Source organism: Mchenga conophoros, linkage group LG14 (assembly GCF_057382185.1).
Source record: "Mchenga conophoros isolate Kocher_MC1m ecotype Shallow Benthic linkage group LG14, M_conophoros_male_GT1.1, whole genome shotgun sequence".
NCBI lineage: Eukaryota > Metazoa > Chordata > Actinopteri > Cichliformes > Cichlidae > Mchenga > Mchenga conophoros.
The window spans coordinates 32,267,773-32,283,705 of NC_140539.1; the positions used below are offsets into that span (position 1 = coordinate 32,267,773).

Consider the following 15,933-nt stretch of genomic DNA (forward strand, 5'->3'; position numbering starts at 1 on the left):
ACTCCGCCATGGCCAAGACCAAAGAGCTTTCGAAGGACACCAGGAAAAGTATTGTAGACCTGCACCAGACTGGGAAGAGTGAATCTACAATAGGCAAGCAGCTTGGTGTGAAAAAATCAACTGTGGGAGCAATCATCAGAAAATGGAAGACATACAAGACCACTGATAATCTCCCTCGATCTGGGGCTCCACGCAAGATCTCATCCCGTGGGGTCAAAATGATCATGAGAACGGTGAGCAAAGATCCCAGAACCACACGGGGGGACCTGGTGAATGACCTGCAGAGAGCTGGGACCAAAGTAACAAAGGTCACCATCAGTAACACACTACAACGGCAGGGAATCAAATCCCGCAGTGCCAGACGTGTTCCGCTGCTGAAGCCAGTGCATGTCCAGGCCCGTCTGAAGTTTGCCAGAGAGCACATGGATGATACAGCAGAGGATTGGGAGAATGTCATGTGGTCAGATGAAACCAAAGTAGAACTTTTTGGTATAAACTCAACTCGTCGTGTTTGGAGGAAGAAGAATACTGAGTGGCATCCCAAGAACACCATACCTACTGTGAAGCATGGGGGTGGAAACATCATGCTATGGGGCTGTTTTTCTGCCAAGGGGACAGGACAAGTGATCCGTGTTAAGGACAGAATGAATGGGGCCATGTATCGTGAGATTTTGAGCCAAAACCTCCTTCCATCAGTGAGAACTTTCAAGATGAAACGAGGCTGGGTCTTCCAACATGACAATGATCCAAAACACACCGCCCGGGCAACAAAGGAGTGGCTCCGTAAGAAGCATTTGAAAGTCCTGGAGTGGCCTAGCCAGTCTCCAGACCTCCGAAACCAGTATGATAACATTACAGGAATGCTGATAGTATCGCAGTTTTAAAGCTTTGTAAAAGAGGTGCACTGGGCAGTGTTTTCATTAGACAAGAGACGAGAGACGAAACTTTATCCTTCCAAACAATGCAGGCAAAATCTGAGATTTTAGCACTGGTCCTGGGCGCCCTGGGCTTATGTGGGACAATAGTCACCACTTGTCTGCCCCATTGGAGGGTTTCTGCCTTCATCGGTGCCAACATCATCGTCATGGAGGAGCTCTTAGAGGGCTTGTGGATGAACTGCTACCGACAGGCTAACATCAACATCCAGTGCAAGGTGTATGACTCGCTGTTAATTCTCCCACCAGAGCTGCAGGCAGCGAGGGGGCTCATGTGTGTCTCCATAGTCCTGGCTTTCATCTCGTTGTTGCTCACAGGATTCGGGATCCAGAAGAGCAGCTGTTGTGGTGACAATTTAAAGAGTAAGAATATCACCTATGCATTAGGAGGGATTCTGTTTCTACTTTCCTTTTTGACCACACTCATCCCCGTAAGCTGGGTGGCCCATACTGTCATCAGTAACTTCTATAACCCGACAACGCTGGATGCTCAGAAGCGGGAGCTGGGATTGTCCCTCTTCATTGGCTGGGCCACTTCTGGTGTTTTGCTAATCACCGGGATCATTGTGCTGGTTAGGTACAGCAAACGCAGTGCAAAGGAAGATCAGCGCTACATTGAAGCATATCATATGGTGAAAAGGAATGAACAGAAGGCGGACAGTGTTGACTTTTCAAGAGCGAAATCTAGTTTTCATACAAATCAGGAATATGTGTAAATAACTGTACTGCAGTGTACTAATTGCATATTAGATGTCTCTCCGTATATTTACGAGCAACATGTGTTTTATTTGCAATGATATATTTAAATCAATATGTAACCATGTTCTATTGTACTATGCATTTGTCTTGTCTGCACTGTTTGGTTTACAGATGCAGCAAAAATATTTGGTTAATATGCTGTACACGAATAAACAACATTGCCTGTGTTTAAAGTAATATAATTTTTGGCAAATCTATATTATCACTGATCAACAATACACTGCTTGCAGTGGCTATCACCGATCAACTTCAATCTTAATGCAGCTCTTACTCCAATGACCCTGAGAATGTCATCACTGTTTTTAAGTACTTTTTTGGCTGCAAGTCTGTATTTTCTGTATTTATTTAAGTCATTTTTGTTGTGCTTAATGATGAATTTCTCATCTGAGACATGACAAATGCAACTGCTTCCCTGTCTTATTTCATTATATTTCATGATCTAATAATCCCGCCAACCAAGTGAACAGATAATTTATTAAAATCTTTAATTCAGTTTGTTTGTGTGATTCAATTCATAGAATTTCTACTTTTTTGTGGAAAGCAAATACTTGACCAACACTCCATTCAGGTATTTTTCTTGTACTAAAAACCTAAGGTGGAAAAGTGAAAACAGCCAATGAAGAAGTGCCTCATTTTCACATTTGACAGAACAGAAACTAAAATGTTTCTGTGGCTGCAACAAGGGAACGACCCTGTGTGATAATGACAAAAGGCCCTCCCTCTCAGGTTTCTTTGTGCGACACCTTTTCATCAGCTCGTCTTACGTGTAGAGAAGCAGTGCGTTTCACATCTGTGATCATCCACCCATCAGCTTTCTGTTTGTGAGATGGAGTCGTTTCCTACGCCCATTAGTGTAGTTGGATGCTACAGTTGTTATATTAGTTTTATTCATTTTTTCAACATTTATAGCAAGTCTTTTTTATCTGGCAAATCCTTTCAAATGATAAAACTGGCCACACATTGCATTAGTTAATTTTAAGTTAGCACATGTAATAGTACTGAGATATTACATCGTATGTTCACAATACATTTTCCCTATGCTAAATGTTCTCTAAAATTACGTCAAGTATTTCCGTGTAGTATTAAAAATATCTTACATACTTTTCATTAACTTTGACTTTTTTTGCTTGATTTTTTTTTTTAAATATGATGTTGATTAAACCTTGATGTTACTGTGGTAACAAGATTTAGTGATTTTTAATAACTAAAAACTAACGACTGATCATTAGTACTGGAGGTATTCAAAACAAGCAGCACTCCTTTGTGTCTCGCCATTTATCTGATGGCTCTGAAGCAGCTTAACCAGTAAGGCTGCATTGCATCATTAGCATAGTTTTTGTGGGTGTATAAGTTCCTCAACTTGTTGTTGTTCTCAGATTTTTCTCTTCAGCTGTATAAGTGCACCAGAAGGTTGAGATTAAGCTTTCTGTGTTAACCAGAATGGCCACTTACACTGCTTACAGTGGCTACAGCAAGCCACCTCAATCTTATGTTGGCAGTTACTACGATGGGAAGCCGGCGCTGACAAATGGAGAGTACGGAGAATATGGGGACTCTGTATATGAGGAAAAGAAGAAAATTGAAAAACGGAAGCAACGAAATGCTATCTGCTGTGAGGTAGTAGCTCTCATCATTGGCTTCATTGGACTAATTGGCGTTTCCGCTGTGACGGGCCTGCCGATGTGGAAGGTAACAGCCTTTATTCAGGAGAACATTATTGTCATGGAGACCCGCTGGGAGGGTTTGTGGATGAACTGCTACAGACAAGCCAACATCAGAATGCAATGTAAAGTGTACGATTCCCTGCTGTTTCTGCCTCCTGATCTCCAGGCTGCCAGGGGTCTGATGTGCAGCTCTGTGGCTCTGACCACCTTCGCCCTTATTGTTTCAGCAGTGGGGATGAAATGCACAAAAGTGGTGGACCACCGGGCTCGTACCAAGCATATTGTTCTTGTGGCTGGTGGCTGCCTGTTCCTCATGGGTTGCCTTACAACCATAATTCCCGTGTCCTGGACAGCCCATGTCATCATCCAAGATTTTTACAACCCTCTACTGATTGATGCCCAGCGTAGAGAGCTCGGGGAGGCCCTTTACATTGGCTGGGTGACTTCAGCGTTGCTTTTCAGTGCCGGAGTGATCCTGCTTTGCCGCCATGCTCCCCGCACCCAAGATCCAGATGAAAGGTTTCAATACAACCCCACAGGAAGCTTCTACCAACCCGCATACACCAACCAGCCAGCATACACCTACCAGCCAGCATATACCTACCAGCCTGCTTACTCTGCAGCCCCACCAGGATCTGTGATATACGCACCAAGTCAATACTAAAGATTTTTGGACTTTTTTTAAAATAAACTTGCCAAAATTTGGCACATTTGATGAGGAGAACTGATTAACTGTCGTTCACTTGAAACAATCGGGATATTTCTTTACTTATCAAAGTGTACTGCAAATACTCCGAATCATTATGGACTTGAATGTGTTTCGATGCTGACAAACTGCTGGATTTCTATATTCCTTGTTTGGGGTTTTTTTTTTTAACCCTTTTGCTTAACTCACACTAAATTATATTCTAGCACAGTATGTGTAATCTATTACATCTGTTAATGTTACAACAATTGCATGTTGATATTGCGTTCTTTACAGTTTCTGACTTGCTCTCCAAGAACAAATTGTCAACTAGGCCCTTTTTTCAGATTGTAAACCAGTGATTTGTTTTCAACACTGTTATAAATTAAAATATTACATACAAGTTTTTTCAAAATGCTGGCCAAAATATCTGGCCAAATTTGTTTTTTTCCTAATAAAGTAAATGGCTTGTAAAAGAGAATCTTGTTGTATTTTTTTCCCCAATGTCTAACACAACAGTACATAGCTGATCAAGAAGTTAAAGGTGCATTATAATGTAAGCAGTGTTTCAGTGCTGACAAATGATCTTAAATTTGTTGTAAATTCCCAAAACCTCCAACTGAAACTGCACTTTCTTCACTCACTAGTGAGCAAATGGAAATATATGTCATTTCTATTGTAGTGTGTGGAAATGTGCCTAAACTAGTAAAACCCGGCTGTTTACACAGATCCACCCACTGTACAAACCTACCAGGTGACTTTATTTCAACCAAACAGGAATTGGTTGCTTTTTTTTTTTTTTTCCCTGAGAGGAGAGTGACACAAGAGACCCAGACAAGAAATCCAGTACTGACAGTCATGCATGTGTAACATTTGAGACCCTTAAAGCAAACCAAAATATATAAGAATATTTAAAAAATATACAAACGCACACATGCACGTACAAATTGTTTCCTTTTCACGGTACTTCTAAAATGTACTTATCAAATGTATAAAAAAAAATGTTGAATATTTGTCATAATTTGCCATACTTTGTTCTTTTCCCCCCCGCCGTTCTACTACTACTCATATTCTGTTAAAACTACACATCTCTCATATCTTTCATACACACACAGAAGCAGACTTCCCCCGACCCCACTGTTTGTCTTGTCTGTTGTGCGCTCCTGTCTTTAACAGTGTGCTTTACAAAAATGGGGGACAAAGAGTTTTGTCCATTGCTGTTATTTTGTGTCTCCAGTTCCCCTACATGCCCATGTACCATGAGGCCCTCCACAATAGCAGTAAATGATTAAAAATAAAGATGAAGTAATAAACAGGAAGTGAATCAGAACTGATTTTTGATCTGTAACTATAACTGGTAATACATTAACAGAGTATGTTTACCAGTGATACATTTGACGATTCTGAACATGCCCCCATTGTTAAGAAACACCTCGTCGTTTTGTCTTCTTTTAAACCGAAGTCCAAGAATGTAAACTGAGACTTCTGAGTAAACAAAGGGGGAAGCTTAGAGCAGCTACTGGGTTGCTGTACAAAGAATTAAAGGCCCAAGGGATTCAGTTTCCTAGCAACATGTCACAATTCCCACTACCTCCCATTCTGGTGTTATGTCCACAGGGAGGAGGGTGTACAGGTAAACATGAATCTGCTCCTCCTCCATCGGGATGCAAAGCCACTCCACAGAGAAAACCTACTGCTTCCTACAGCAGTTACACTGTGTCCGCACACTATTGCTCTTCTGAGCTTGGATGAGTAAGTGAAGAACAGGATGGCAAACTCAGCACTGGAGATTGTGGGTCTTTTAGTATCCCTAATCGGGCTGATCGGGGCAGCAGCAACTACAGGAATGCCTATGTGGCGCGTCACAGCCTTCATTGGAGACAATATCATCGTGTTTGAGACTCTGTTTGAGGGCTTGTGGATGAATTGCTACCAACAGGCAAGCTTCAGGATGCAGTGTAAAGTGTACGACTCTCTCCTGGCCCTGACTCCTGACCTGCAGGCGGCAAGGGGGCTTATGTGCTGCTCTCTGGCACTGAGTGGTCTTGGTGTGCTGATCAGTCTGATAGGCATGCAGTGCACATCATGCATCCAAAACAATGATCGAGCTAAGCGGCTGGTTCTCATCATTGCTGGTAGCATGATCATATTGGGTTGCTTCTGTGTCCTCATCCCCGTCTCCTGGACGGGTCACGTCATCATCACTAACTTCTACAACCCCTTGCTGATCGATGCCCAGCGGAGAGAGCTTGGAGCAGCTCTCTACATTGGCTGGGTAACTTCGGCTTTCTTGTTTGCTGGAGGATGCATTTTTATTTGCTGTAATATACAGTCGGATGACAAAGATTCAGAGCGATACCTATACTCCAAGGCCTCAGACTATTCGGTCTACCCTCAACAGCCACTACAGCCTCTACAGCCTCAACAACTGATGACGCTTCCCCAACCACGATCTCAGCCAATGCTATCAAGATACCCATCGTCTGTCTACAGTTACCAGTCCAGATATCCCTCTGTACACAGTGCACACAGTGGGGTGGCGTTTCTGTAAACACTTATTTTTATTTTTGTTTTTTTAATTGATCAGAAACTGCATTTCAGGTTTAAGAGAAAATGTGTGTGAACCAATACACCATTTCTACTGAATTATGTGTATTAATTCAATTTTATACTAACAGCCTTATATTTTATACAAATGCTTAAAAAAAAGTGTACATTTATGCTGTATATAACAATTTAATTCAATCTTTAACCACTGAAAATTATTAAAAAGTTGACTTACTGTAAAACATGCACTTTGTTAATGGGACATGTCATCTCTGAAAAACAAGCGTAGTTGTAACTACATTTAACCCTCTCAGGCTCAAATTAAGTTTTTGTTGCTAATGCACAAAAGAATACCTGCAGTGGTACTTGTGAGTAAAAAAAACTCATAAAATATGCATGTGGGGTAATCAGGTTGTTAGCTTTTAACTGTTGCAAATCTGCAACGCCTGCCTTGAGAGGGTTAAAGCTTTAGTCATTTCAAAAAATATTTCTTAACTGTGTCTGAGCTGTGCTGCTAAAAAAGAAAAGAAACAGCTCAAACTCATCTCTGTGGCACAAATAGTCTCTCATTGTCACATTGTCACATTCTGTTTCTTCTTTTTTTTTTTTGTTAATCGTTACTAATCAGTTTCAACTAGTATTCAAATCAAAAGTAATAACTAAATGATGGCAGGTGTAGAAGTAGTACAAGAAAAGACCAACAAACACATAACGCTTCATGTGTGAAATGAAAAGAAGAAACAGTTTTCATTTTTCATTATGAGAATTTCACTGGAAAGTAAATGCATCTATCTAAAATACCTCCCAAACTAGGACGTTTATGGCGTTTATGGTGTTTGCTTAACCAAAAAAATCCTGAATCTGTTTAAGTTGGCCGGGTAAAGAGGAAATAGTTACATAAAAACAAGATACTGGGTTAAGGCTACTTGCTTAAGGTGTGGCAGCATAGCCAGATAGTTACAAAGAAAGCATTGAGACAACGGCATAATCATATGATCCAAATTTGCAAGTCACTTTGAATAGAAAACCAAGCAGACTGTGTTAAACATTTCTGTCTCTGTTCAATAGAATACGACTTCTTAATCGAACAGGTCGCTTAATTTCAGTTTTAGTAAGTTCAAATGTAAACTGTACAACTTGAACTTCAAAATAAAACAGTAATGTCACTGCTGTTGGGTAACGCAAATACTTGTGACGTAAGGACAATGTAGTGTTTATTGTTGCTTGAGGTTTCGCGCAATAATTTCTGAAGCCATAATGAATACATGTTGACAAGTTCTGTACATAATTTAAACTTAGACATCTAAACTGTAACTATCTAGAACAAACTGTATTTGGCCTGTGTTATGTGAGATCCCCCTCATTTCACTATCCTCTAAGGTCATCTCTGCTCCCCTGTGGACAATATAAGAACTACATGCGCTGTACTAAACTGTACCACATATTAATGTTTGCTTCTGGGTTGTACCACATCTAAAGAGTAAGAAAACATGGCAAATAATTAAAATTAAAATAAAATAAAAATAGTGCTTGGTGTTGTCTTGTTTTGTGTGTACAGTGTTGGAGAAAGTAATGACTGACCCCTATCATCTGAGAACCATAAACACAAAATAAGCAGACCTCCTGCTACCCTCATCCCTCTAAACCAATCAGGTGAATGCAGGGCCTCTTACCCATAACAAACTGTCTCGTACAGCAAGCAACTGTTGTGGATGAGAGCCATTCTAATTCTGGATTTAACCACAACTGGAGTTTTGGAGATTTAACCATGATTCAAGGTGCTTCAGAGCTAGCTGCAATATGCGTGGGCTTGGTTGGCTTGATCGGTGCCTCGGCTACCACGGGGTTGCCCATGTGGAAGGTGACCGCGTTCATCGGAGAAAACATAATTGTGATGGAAACCCGCTGGGAAGGCCTATGGATGAACTGCTACAGACAAGCCAACATCAGAATGCAATGTAAGGTTTATGACTCCCTGCTGTATCTGCCCCCTGAATTACAGGCTGCCAGGGGTCTGATGTGCTCTGCTGTGGCCTTGTCAGCGGTGGGGCTTCTTGTGGCTCTGGCAGGAATGCGATGTGTGTCCTGTATTCGGGGTAATGATTGGGCTAAGACCATTATATTGATGGTTGCAGGGGTTATGCAGTTCATGGCGTGCATCTGTGTCTTTATCCCAGTGTCGTGGACAGGTCATGTTATCATTACAGATTTTTACAATCCTTTGCTGATTGATGCCCAGAGAAGAGAGCTAGGAGAGGCTCTTTACATTGGATGGGTGACAGGTGCTGTGCTTTTCGCCTCATCCCTGTTGTTTGTCTGCCGCCGTTTGCCCAAAGGCAAAGGCTCGTTTGATATGTATCACCCACCAAACTTACTTAGTTATAAGCCAACGCCCAATAGGCCAGCTCTGATGAATTATCATCCCCTGTCCAGCCTTCGATCGACTGGTTCCGTTGGACAAAACGCTGCAATGCCACTGCAAACTGTCATTCCAGTAAGGACAAATAATGGAACAGTATTAAACCCACCTGTTGTCTATAATCTGACTCCTCAGGAAAACGCATCACTGCTATATCAAGGCAGTATGTCTCATCACCCCTCAGTGCAGAGCTCTAACCACAGTGGAAACTTGTATGCTCCAGAGAACTCCTTATACATGAGTCAGAACACCATACCATATTCACTCACTTATGTTCCCACCACGTCCTACCAGTCCAGCTTCCATCCAGTTCCACAGACTCCTATTTTCATAACATATAAAGAATCAAGAGCTCAATCAGTGCCTTACAGTGAGATGAGAGGTGGTGTATACATATAAGGAAAAATCCACAACTGAGTTTAATCCTAATGCATATACTGAATAATACTGAACGGTGTGTTTAAAGTTTTTGTACTGTTAATAACTGTTTTAAATGTTTTGCACTGTGGAAAAAATGTCTGCTTTTATCAAATGGGACACAACCATTGTTATTAGTATACACAAAGATGAGCCTTTGTAAACCATTTAACCTCTGTAGAAATCACCAGGATGGAAAGTTATAGCTTAATGTTTTGCAACCTTTTGCAGCCATTTGTTCAAAAACCTCTAGAATTGTTATCGTTATCACGATGTCTCAGTGTGTGTTTTGCTATCATGATGTGTTTTCCACCAGCCAGATGTATAAATAACTTGTTATTATTATTGCTTGCCTGTAATTTCGATTAGCAATGATCATTAAAACCACATTTTAATTTACAAATGTTAGTAGCTGGCAGGTGTTTTTTTTTTGTTTTTTTTTTTAATGCAACACTTCACTCTGTAGGTGTGTATAAACTGTTTATATTTCCCAGAGGGAAAACCTTTTTTTTCCAGAGATAGCAGTGAGGGTAGATTAAGGGTATATGCTCTGTGAGGTCCCAGAAGCCCGTTGAATTCTTCTTTCTGCATTTTGAGCAAGTTTGATTATGGAAGACATATTTTATGGTAAAAAAAAAAAAAAGCAAATGTTCCTAGAAAAGTAATGATGAAATTCCTTGTTTTAAAGCTCTACTAAACTAAACTACTTAACTAAAAACTCAAACCACATTAAAATCTAAAACAATGAAAAATTAAAGTTGCTAAAAATGAATTTGACATGCATATTATATATATATATATTTTTTTTAAATATTTTAGATATGTAACAAAAGATTGTTTGAAACTAAAGACAAGTGTGGTTCACACAAATTTGTGAACCGCACATTGGACTTATTTGAGAAATCAGAAATTAATCGAGCATAACAGTCAACCACTAAAACAAGCAAGCAAATAATTTGCATTTCTAAACATTCTAATAATAAAATGTGTTTTATTATCATTATTTACTTTTTTGTAAATCAGTGAATTTTAAAATTTAGCGATAAAACAAAAATAGTTATATTTTAGCTTTAAAATACGATCTTAATTAAAAACCTTCCACACAGTGGTGGATTAACCATTACAGAAACATAAGAAATTATTTTGTTAATCACCAGCACTATTAATTTAGGGCGTCTTTGGCATAAATCTTGCATTAGGTGGTGGACTAATAAATGTGTTAAACTGTGTACTGTATATACTTATATATTTTATGAATACATGCTGGCAATTAAAATCTCTTCACAATGCAAATCTTCAAAACAAATTTTCTATACTGACATCATATCACCACTAGATGACACCAGAGATCTTTCCAGTGCAGTTTTTTAAGTTGGCGAGCTCCAGATAAAGAAGAGACACATATTATGAAGCTAAATATCATAATATAGGAATAAATTGGGGGGGGAGGGAGCACCAGGATTAAGCTTAAAGCAAAGCAAAAACTATCCATGGTCAAGCAACAGTATCTTTTTGTTCTCCATTCACATGTTCAGCCACAACAAGAGATTTTTTTTGATCATCAGTTTTGGAAGTCTCATGTTAAAATATGTCCATAACATGTATGCTGTTGGATGTACGTAAACTATTTTATTTGACATTGTGATAAATTCATTACATTTTACTTACTAGAAAATGAATTTTAAAGAGTACTTTACAGTTGAGGATATTGAGCTTTTACTTTGTGAGTGGGAAAAAAAAACAGCTTAAATATCACTCTCTAATTTAGCCAATTTACTGATAATCAAAAATATAGTAATTACACTAATCTCAAGAAACCCATCAGACATTCTTGGTTCAGAATGGCCACTTCAAATCTCAAGCCACTCTTCCTCAAGGAATAAAGCAAAGAGTATCAAGGTAACCTGAACACATTTTATTTAACTACAAGACCGCGGCAGTTGAACGGTTTGAGGTAGTTAATCTTCAAGGGAGCGTCAACGACCAGTATGGAGATTAGATTTGCGTTTCCATCAGGACTGGACCAAAGATTTAATCATTCCTCGGTGTACCAAAGCAGAGATCTTGTCGAGGTCGAATGTTGCCAGATTTGAAGTTAATCTTCAGGACGTATCCATGTTTGCGGATCAGCGGCTTGGCAGTGCCCTCAGTTGAGCGCCTGTATGGGAAGGATCTTCAACTGTGTCGAGTGAGCCGATGACACAGTGAGCGACAGCGGAAACGAGGCGAATTTGATTTCAGAATTAAAGCACTGAAATAAAAGGTGTTTCGGACAGAGGATGCCAAATGAGTCATCAACATATTTATGTGATTAAAGCCTCGGGAAAATAAAAACACACTTTGCTCAGTATAAAAATGAGGGACATTCATGGCTATGTATTTTATTGGGGGAAAAATGTATGTATGTGTTACATTATTATTTGATTTCTATTCTTTGTTAAATTAAATAAAAGAATGTTGTTCATCTTCTGTATGGTTCCAAATTGATTTCCATTTCATCTTTTATTGTGAAATTTGTAAGCAGAAGCTGTTTCCCGTTGCTGCTTACTTGACAACAGGAGCCCAGTGCGGTCCTCCTCCTCAGTTGCAGCCTACAATTCAAGTGTGCACCGGGAAAAACATGATAAGAAGGCTATCTGGACAGTGAATATGGGAAACAAAACCTTACAGGCATACAAAGGATCCTAGAATGGAAAAATCTGATCAAATCTTTTGATCAGTGACAACTTCAAGTGGAGTGTGTGGTTGTGTTGTTTCTTTTTCTCACCACAATGTGTGAGGGATGGATATGGGTCGGATGCCAGTTTATTTTCGTTACGGATACAAGGACTGGCAGGTTATCAGCATGAATTACTAAGGGGAAAAAAGAAAAATAAATTTGCCATAAATGTTAAATTCAGCTCTGGAGGAATGACCATGGTGAAAAGGAAGGGACTGTTATTTTCGCTGCTGTACTTTATGGCAGAGTTTTGGCTCACTTCGCAGCAAGTCCTGAGAATTGGTAAGTGGTAAAAGTGTCCATGTCATAAATATTTATATAATAACTGTTAACATGTTGGCTGCCACTGCGCTCGTCAGCTTTTTCCATCGCTGACCCAGTTATTATGCAGTCTGGGTTGCATCTCATTTCCCACTGGGGTAAAAAAATATTATGTATCAAGGATTTCAAGCTAGAGCCTTGAAAAATTGGCAATACTTTCTGTGCAACACTGATTGGAATTGTTAAAATGTATTTTCCCTATAGAATGGCACCTAAATAATTAAATGAATACATAAAATATATAAATACAGTTTTGTGGTTTCTCGTAATGCAAGGCATTCTTAATCTCTCTCAGTGCGAGTGCAGCATGTTGTTTCATTTTTTTTAAAAGAACAAAGAAGGCAAATTCAATTACGGCCAAGATTTGTGAAATGATGTCTGTTCATTGCAAATGTACATCTCAGTTACTGTAGTTGAATCGCTTTTGAATCCTGATACCCTCGACCACAAGTTAAATACCATAGAGCCAAACAAGATCGAGGCACATCACATATGTTGTTTTTAGGAGCAAATTTTGAATGTGCAGTTGTTGTTGCATCTTGCCATCATGTAACTGTCGCTCACTAAGTTGCCTAGCATGCACTGAGTACAAAGCATTGTCAAAAAAAAAAAAAAAAAGACATATTCAACTTTATTCACCTGTTGTGATGTTTGTGCAATAACCTTATAATTTTTATTACTGTATTTTTTTTTTTCTTACTCCAAGAGAGGGTACTGCGGACCGAGCTGTAGGTTATTCAAATGAAATTTTTTATTTTTTTTTTAATCAAAATTGTGTTAATCCACTTTGGTTGACCAATGGCAGAGTCTCTCTTTCTCTCTCTTTTCCTTCCATGTTGACAGCAAAGAACAGGAGGAGAGACGGGTGATTAAGTTGGCCTACTGCTACATCTGAAAGCATATACTGTTGGCATAATGTTCTCCTTGGCACACAGCACTGTGAAATTGATACATCACTAAAGAATAAAGAGTGGGCAATTCAGCAAAACTTATATATATATATATATATATATCTTGCTGTCAACATGGCCAGTGACATCTGTAAATGTGGATCTGAGTCCAAAGCTGTCTGTTAAGCCTTTGAGGGTTGACAAGAAGAGTAATTTCAATTTCCCTCTGTGCCTGTAATTAAACAAACAGAGCTCTTGCTTCAGTATCCCCCCTTTGATCTCTGATGTAACTTTGGAACAATGAGCCGGTGTTTGCTGCAAATTAATACTTTCGGGCTCTTTGCTCTTCTCCCATTGGTTATTCACATGGGTTAGAAGATTGCATCACAAAAATGGCTTTTAAAATTTAGCCCTAAGGACGCGTCGTTTTACTTAATGCCTGCAGCAACTCTGAATTTGAATATATATTCAAATTTTTAAAAGAATATAATAAACGTGGTGTTGCATAACTTTAAAAGGCTAAGAAGTCGGTGTGACTTCCTGGTTTCAACAGTCCCGATCTGTGCTCTATATTGTTAATCTCTCAATCATCTATCACTCTCAAAGGCCACCTAATCTTTGTCATTCTCTTCATGACCCACACACATCATAATCCCTCCCATATGGTGTGTGGCTTGGCTCAATTAACATTTCTCCGTCTTGGCTAGCGTCTGCATCAGATTGTGACAGGCTCCCACTTTTTTCACTGGGACTGGTAATAATGGTAAATCTTGTGCTCCAAGCCCTTAAACAACTAACTCTAATCTTCTTTATGCATTAAGTCTCTTCCCCAAATATGGTACTTAGGCAGTGACCAAATCTCATCACTGGGGAGAGCACAGAATCAACACAGAATTAACAGATGTAGCTGGGCCTTCTGTTTACTTTCCCTTTTGTTAAATTTATTTTTCTCCTCTTGCTTGCATACTTAATGATTACTTTCTGATACATTATGTTTCATTTGTGTATTTATAGCTCAGTCCATATAATGAGAAATGTGGCACCAGCTCAGATCAACAACTGAATTATAATTTGATGAAGTATATATATTCCAGTATACAGTTTTTAAATCTGGTAGAGTATTACTCTGGCTGTATTAATATAGAAGATTACTTATATGTTTATTCATTTTGAATGTTTCCTAGTGAATCGCAAGGATCTTTCACATAAACAGAGAGACCTCAGTGCTCTACATCAAACAAACATAGTAGGCTGTGAGGACCTTCTCATTCATTCACAGTCTGGCATAGCTCCAGGTTGGAGTGGTGCTGGTGGTGTTGTTGGGGTGGGGGCGGGAGGTCTCTTTGGGAACTGGCCCAGGATGGGGAGAAGGAAGAAAGCACAACACTACGTCATTGTGTTCCTCTGCCTTAAAAGACTCTCCTTCATGTGATTATTGCACGGTCACAAAAAAAATAATACAAAAAGTGGATTAAAATAATTATTTGAAGGACACTGTCTCAATGTCAGCGGGTTTCTGGATTAAAATCAAGTCCATCCTGTTGCCAGAACCTGAACCCGGTTATTTTTCTTGCTGTCTGCACTGAAGTGAGGAAGCCTATAATAAGGATCAGCCTAAAGGTTTCCGCCTGCAGCATAAGCAGAATCTTTTGTTTTTGTGACCTCCTAGCATACATTACCCCAAACCATTGTCTGGCCTATTAAGGATGAGACGGAAGCTCAGTGATCCTGAAAATTATATCATACACAAATTAATGGTAACTATTCATAGGTTGTTTCTTTTTTTAATTCTCAGGACTCACATTTGAAAGCTTCCCTACTGGATATTCACAATTTTGGGAGGAAAATATTTCTAGTGATTTCTGCTCTATCGTTTAATCTTTATAAAAGTATAAATGATCCTTTCTTGTCCCTTCATCTGTTAACCTGTTGAGAGGGAGCACTGATTCATGCGTCATCTGCAAACAAACACTTATTTGTCTTCCAATTTATCAGTATTATATTTGAGAACTGACTGTCATGACTGGTTTGAAGTTATGAAATGTAGATATTCAAAATACTATAAAGATACACTGAGCCAAACAAACACACAGCATCGTCTAAAGGCTTGTATATGTCTGCTGCAAAAGCGAAAAGATCAATTTCATAAAAGATACACATTTATTAGCCACATATCTTGATCTCTAACCATTTTAACATAAAATTAGTAGTTAATGGAAAATATGTATATCACTGTTGCTGTGTGTTAAAGGGTACATGTTTTTATAAAACACAAACTCGAACAAAAGTGTCTATATCAGCTGGACTCCAATTTGATGCTCTGTTTGGATCTGAGGCTGTGGTAAAGATTTTCCACCAAACAAAGGAACAGATGCGTCATTGTCTATTGCACTGACAAGCATTCAAAGCTTTTCTGATTTCCACATCTTTCAGACGATTCCTGGACTATATGTGCAACTTTAATAATGTCTTCCTAAAGAGACAAAAGAAGCACTGAATCTTCACTTGACGCCAGCTGTTAGAGCCTTGGACGAAGCAAACTTCAATTATTTTCTGGTGATATACACAGAGTGTTTT

At 39.2% G+C, this 15,933-nt stretch overlaps 5 protein-coding genes across 6 annotated transcripts in view; all 5 read left to right on the forward strand.

Moving 5' to 3' along the window:
- Nucleotides 1-691: 691 nt before the first annotated feature.
- Nucleotides 692-2,225, forward strand: LOC146560123 (claudin-17-like). Its single transcript, XM_085245038.1, has one exon. It carries the CDS (start codon nt 962-964, stop codon nt 1,649-1,651), a length of 690 nt encoding a protein of 229 aa, XP_085101164.1. The 5' UTR covers nt 692-961; the 3' UTR covers nt 1,652-2,225.
- An 824-nt stretch (nt 2,226-3,049) lies between these two features.
- cldn8.2 (claudin 8.2) lies at nt 3,050-4,518 on the forward strand. The gene has a single exon (XM_085243981.1). The coding sequence runs from the start codon at nt 3,135-3,137 to the stop codon at nt 4,020-4,022; it is 888 nt and encodes a 295-aa protein (XP_085100107.1). The 5' UTR covers nt 3,050-3,134; the 3' UTR covers nt 4,023-4,518.
- A 1,214-nt stretch (nt 4,519-5,732) lies between these two features.
- On the forward strand, nt 5,733-8,079 carry cldn8.1 (claudin 8.1). The gene has a single exon (XM_085243982.1). The coding sequence runs from the start codon at nt 5,812-5,814 to the stop codon at nt 6,592-6,594; it is 783 nt and encodes a 260-aa protein (XP_085100108.1). The 5' UTR covers nt 5,733-5,811; the 3' UTR covers nt 6,595-8,079.
- A 279-nt stretch (nt 8,080-8,358) lies between these two features.
- On the forward strand, nt 8,359-10,145 carry LOC146560126 (claudin-8-like). The gene has a single exon (XM_085245039.1). The coding sequence runs from the start codon at nt 8,359-8,361 to the stop codon at nt 9,406-9,408; it is 1,050 nt and encodes a 349-aa protein (XP_085101165.1). The 3' UTR covers nt 9,409-10,145.
- Nucleotides 10,146-12,007: 1,862 nt separating this feature from the next.
- The window catches only part of LOC146560127 (glutamate receptor ionotropic, kainate 1), a 33,991-nt gene continuing 30,065 nt past the window's right edge, over nt 12,008-15,933 (forward strand). For both annotated transcript variants that reach the window (XM_085243984.1, XM_085243983.1), the window contains exon 1: nt 12,008-12,427. In XM_085243984.1, coding sequence (XP_085100110.1) covers nt 12,337-12,427 — 91 coding nt within the window. In that variant the 5' untranslated portion in view covers nt 12,008-12,336. The remainder of the gene's footprint in view (nt 12,428-15,933) is intronic.

Excerpts from the sequence above, each read along its gene's own strand:
- LOC146560123 (XM_085245038.1), top strand. The coding sequence starts at position 962 with ATGCAGGCAAAATCTGAGATTTTAGCACTGGTCCTGGGCGCCCTGGGC.
- cldn8.2 (XM_085243981.1), top strand. The coding sequence starts at position 3,135 with ATGGCCACTTACACTGCTTACAGTGGCTACAGCAAGCCACCTCAATCT.
- LOC146560126 (XM_085245039.1), top strand. The coding sequence starts at position 8,359 with ATGATTCAAGGTGCTTCAGAGCTAGCTGCAATATGCGTGGGCTTGGTT.
- cldn8.1 (XM_085243982.1), top strand. The coding sequence starts at position 5,812 with ATGGCAAACTCAGCACTGGAGATTGTGGGTCTTTTAGTATCCCTAATC.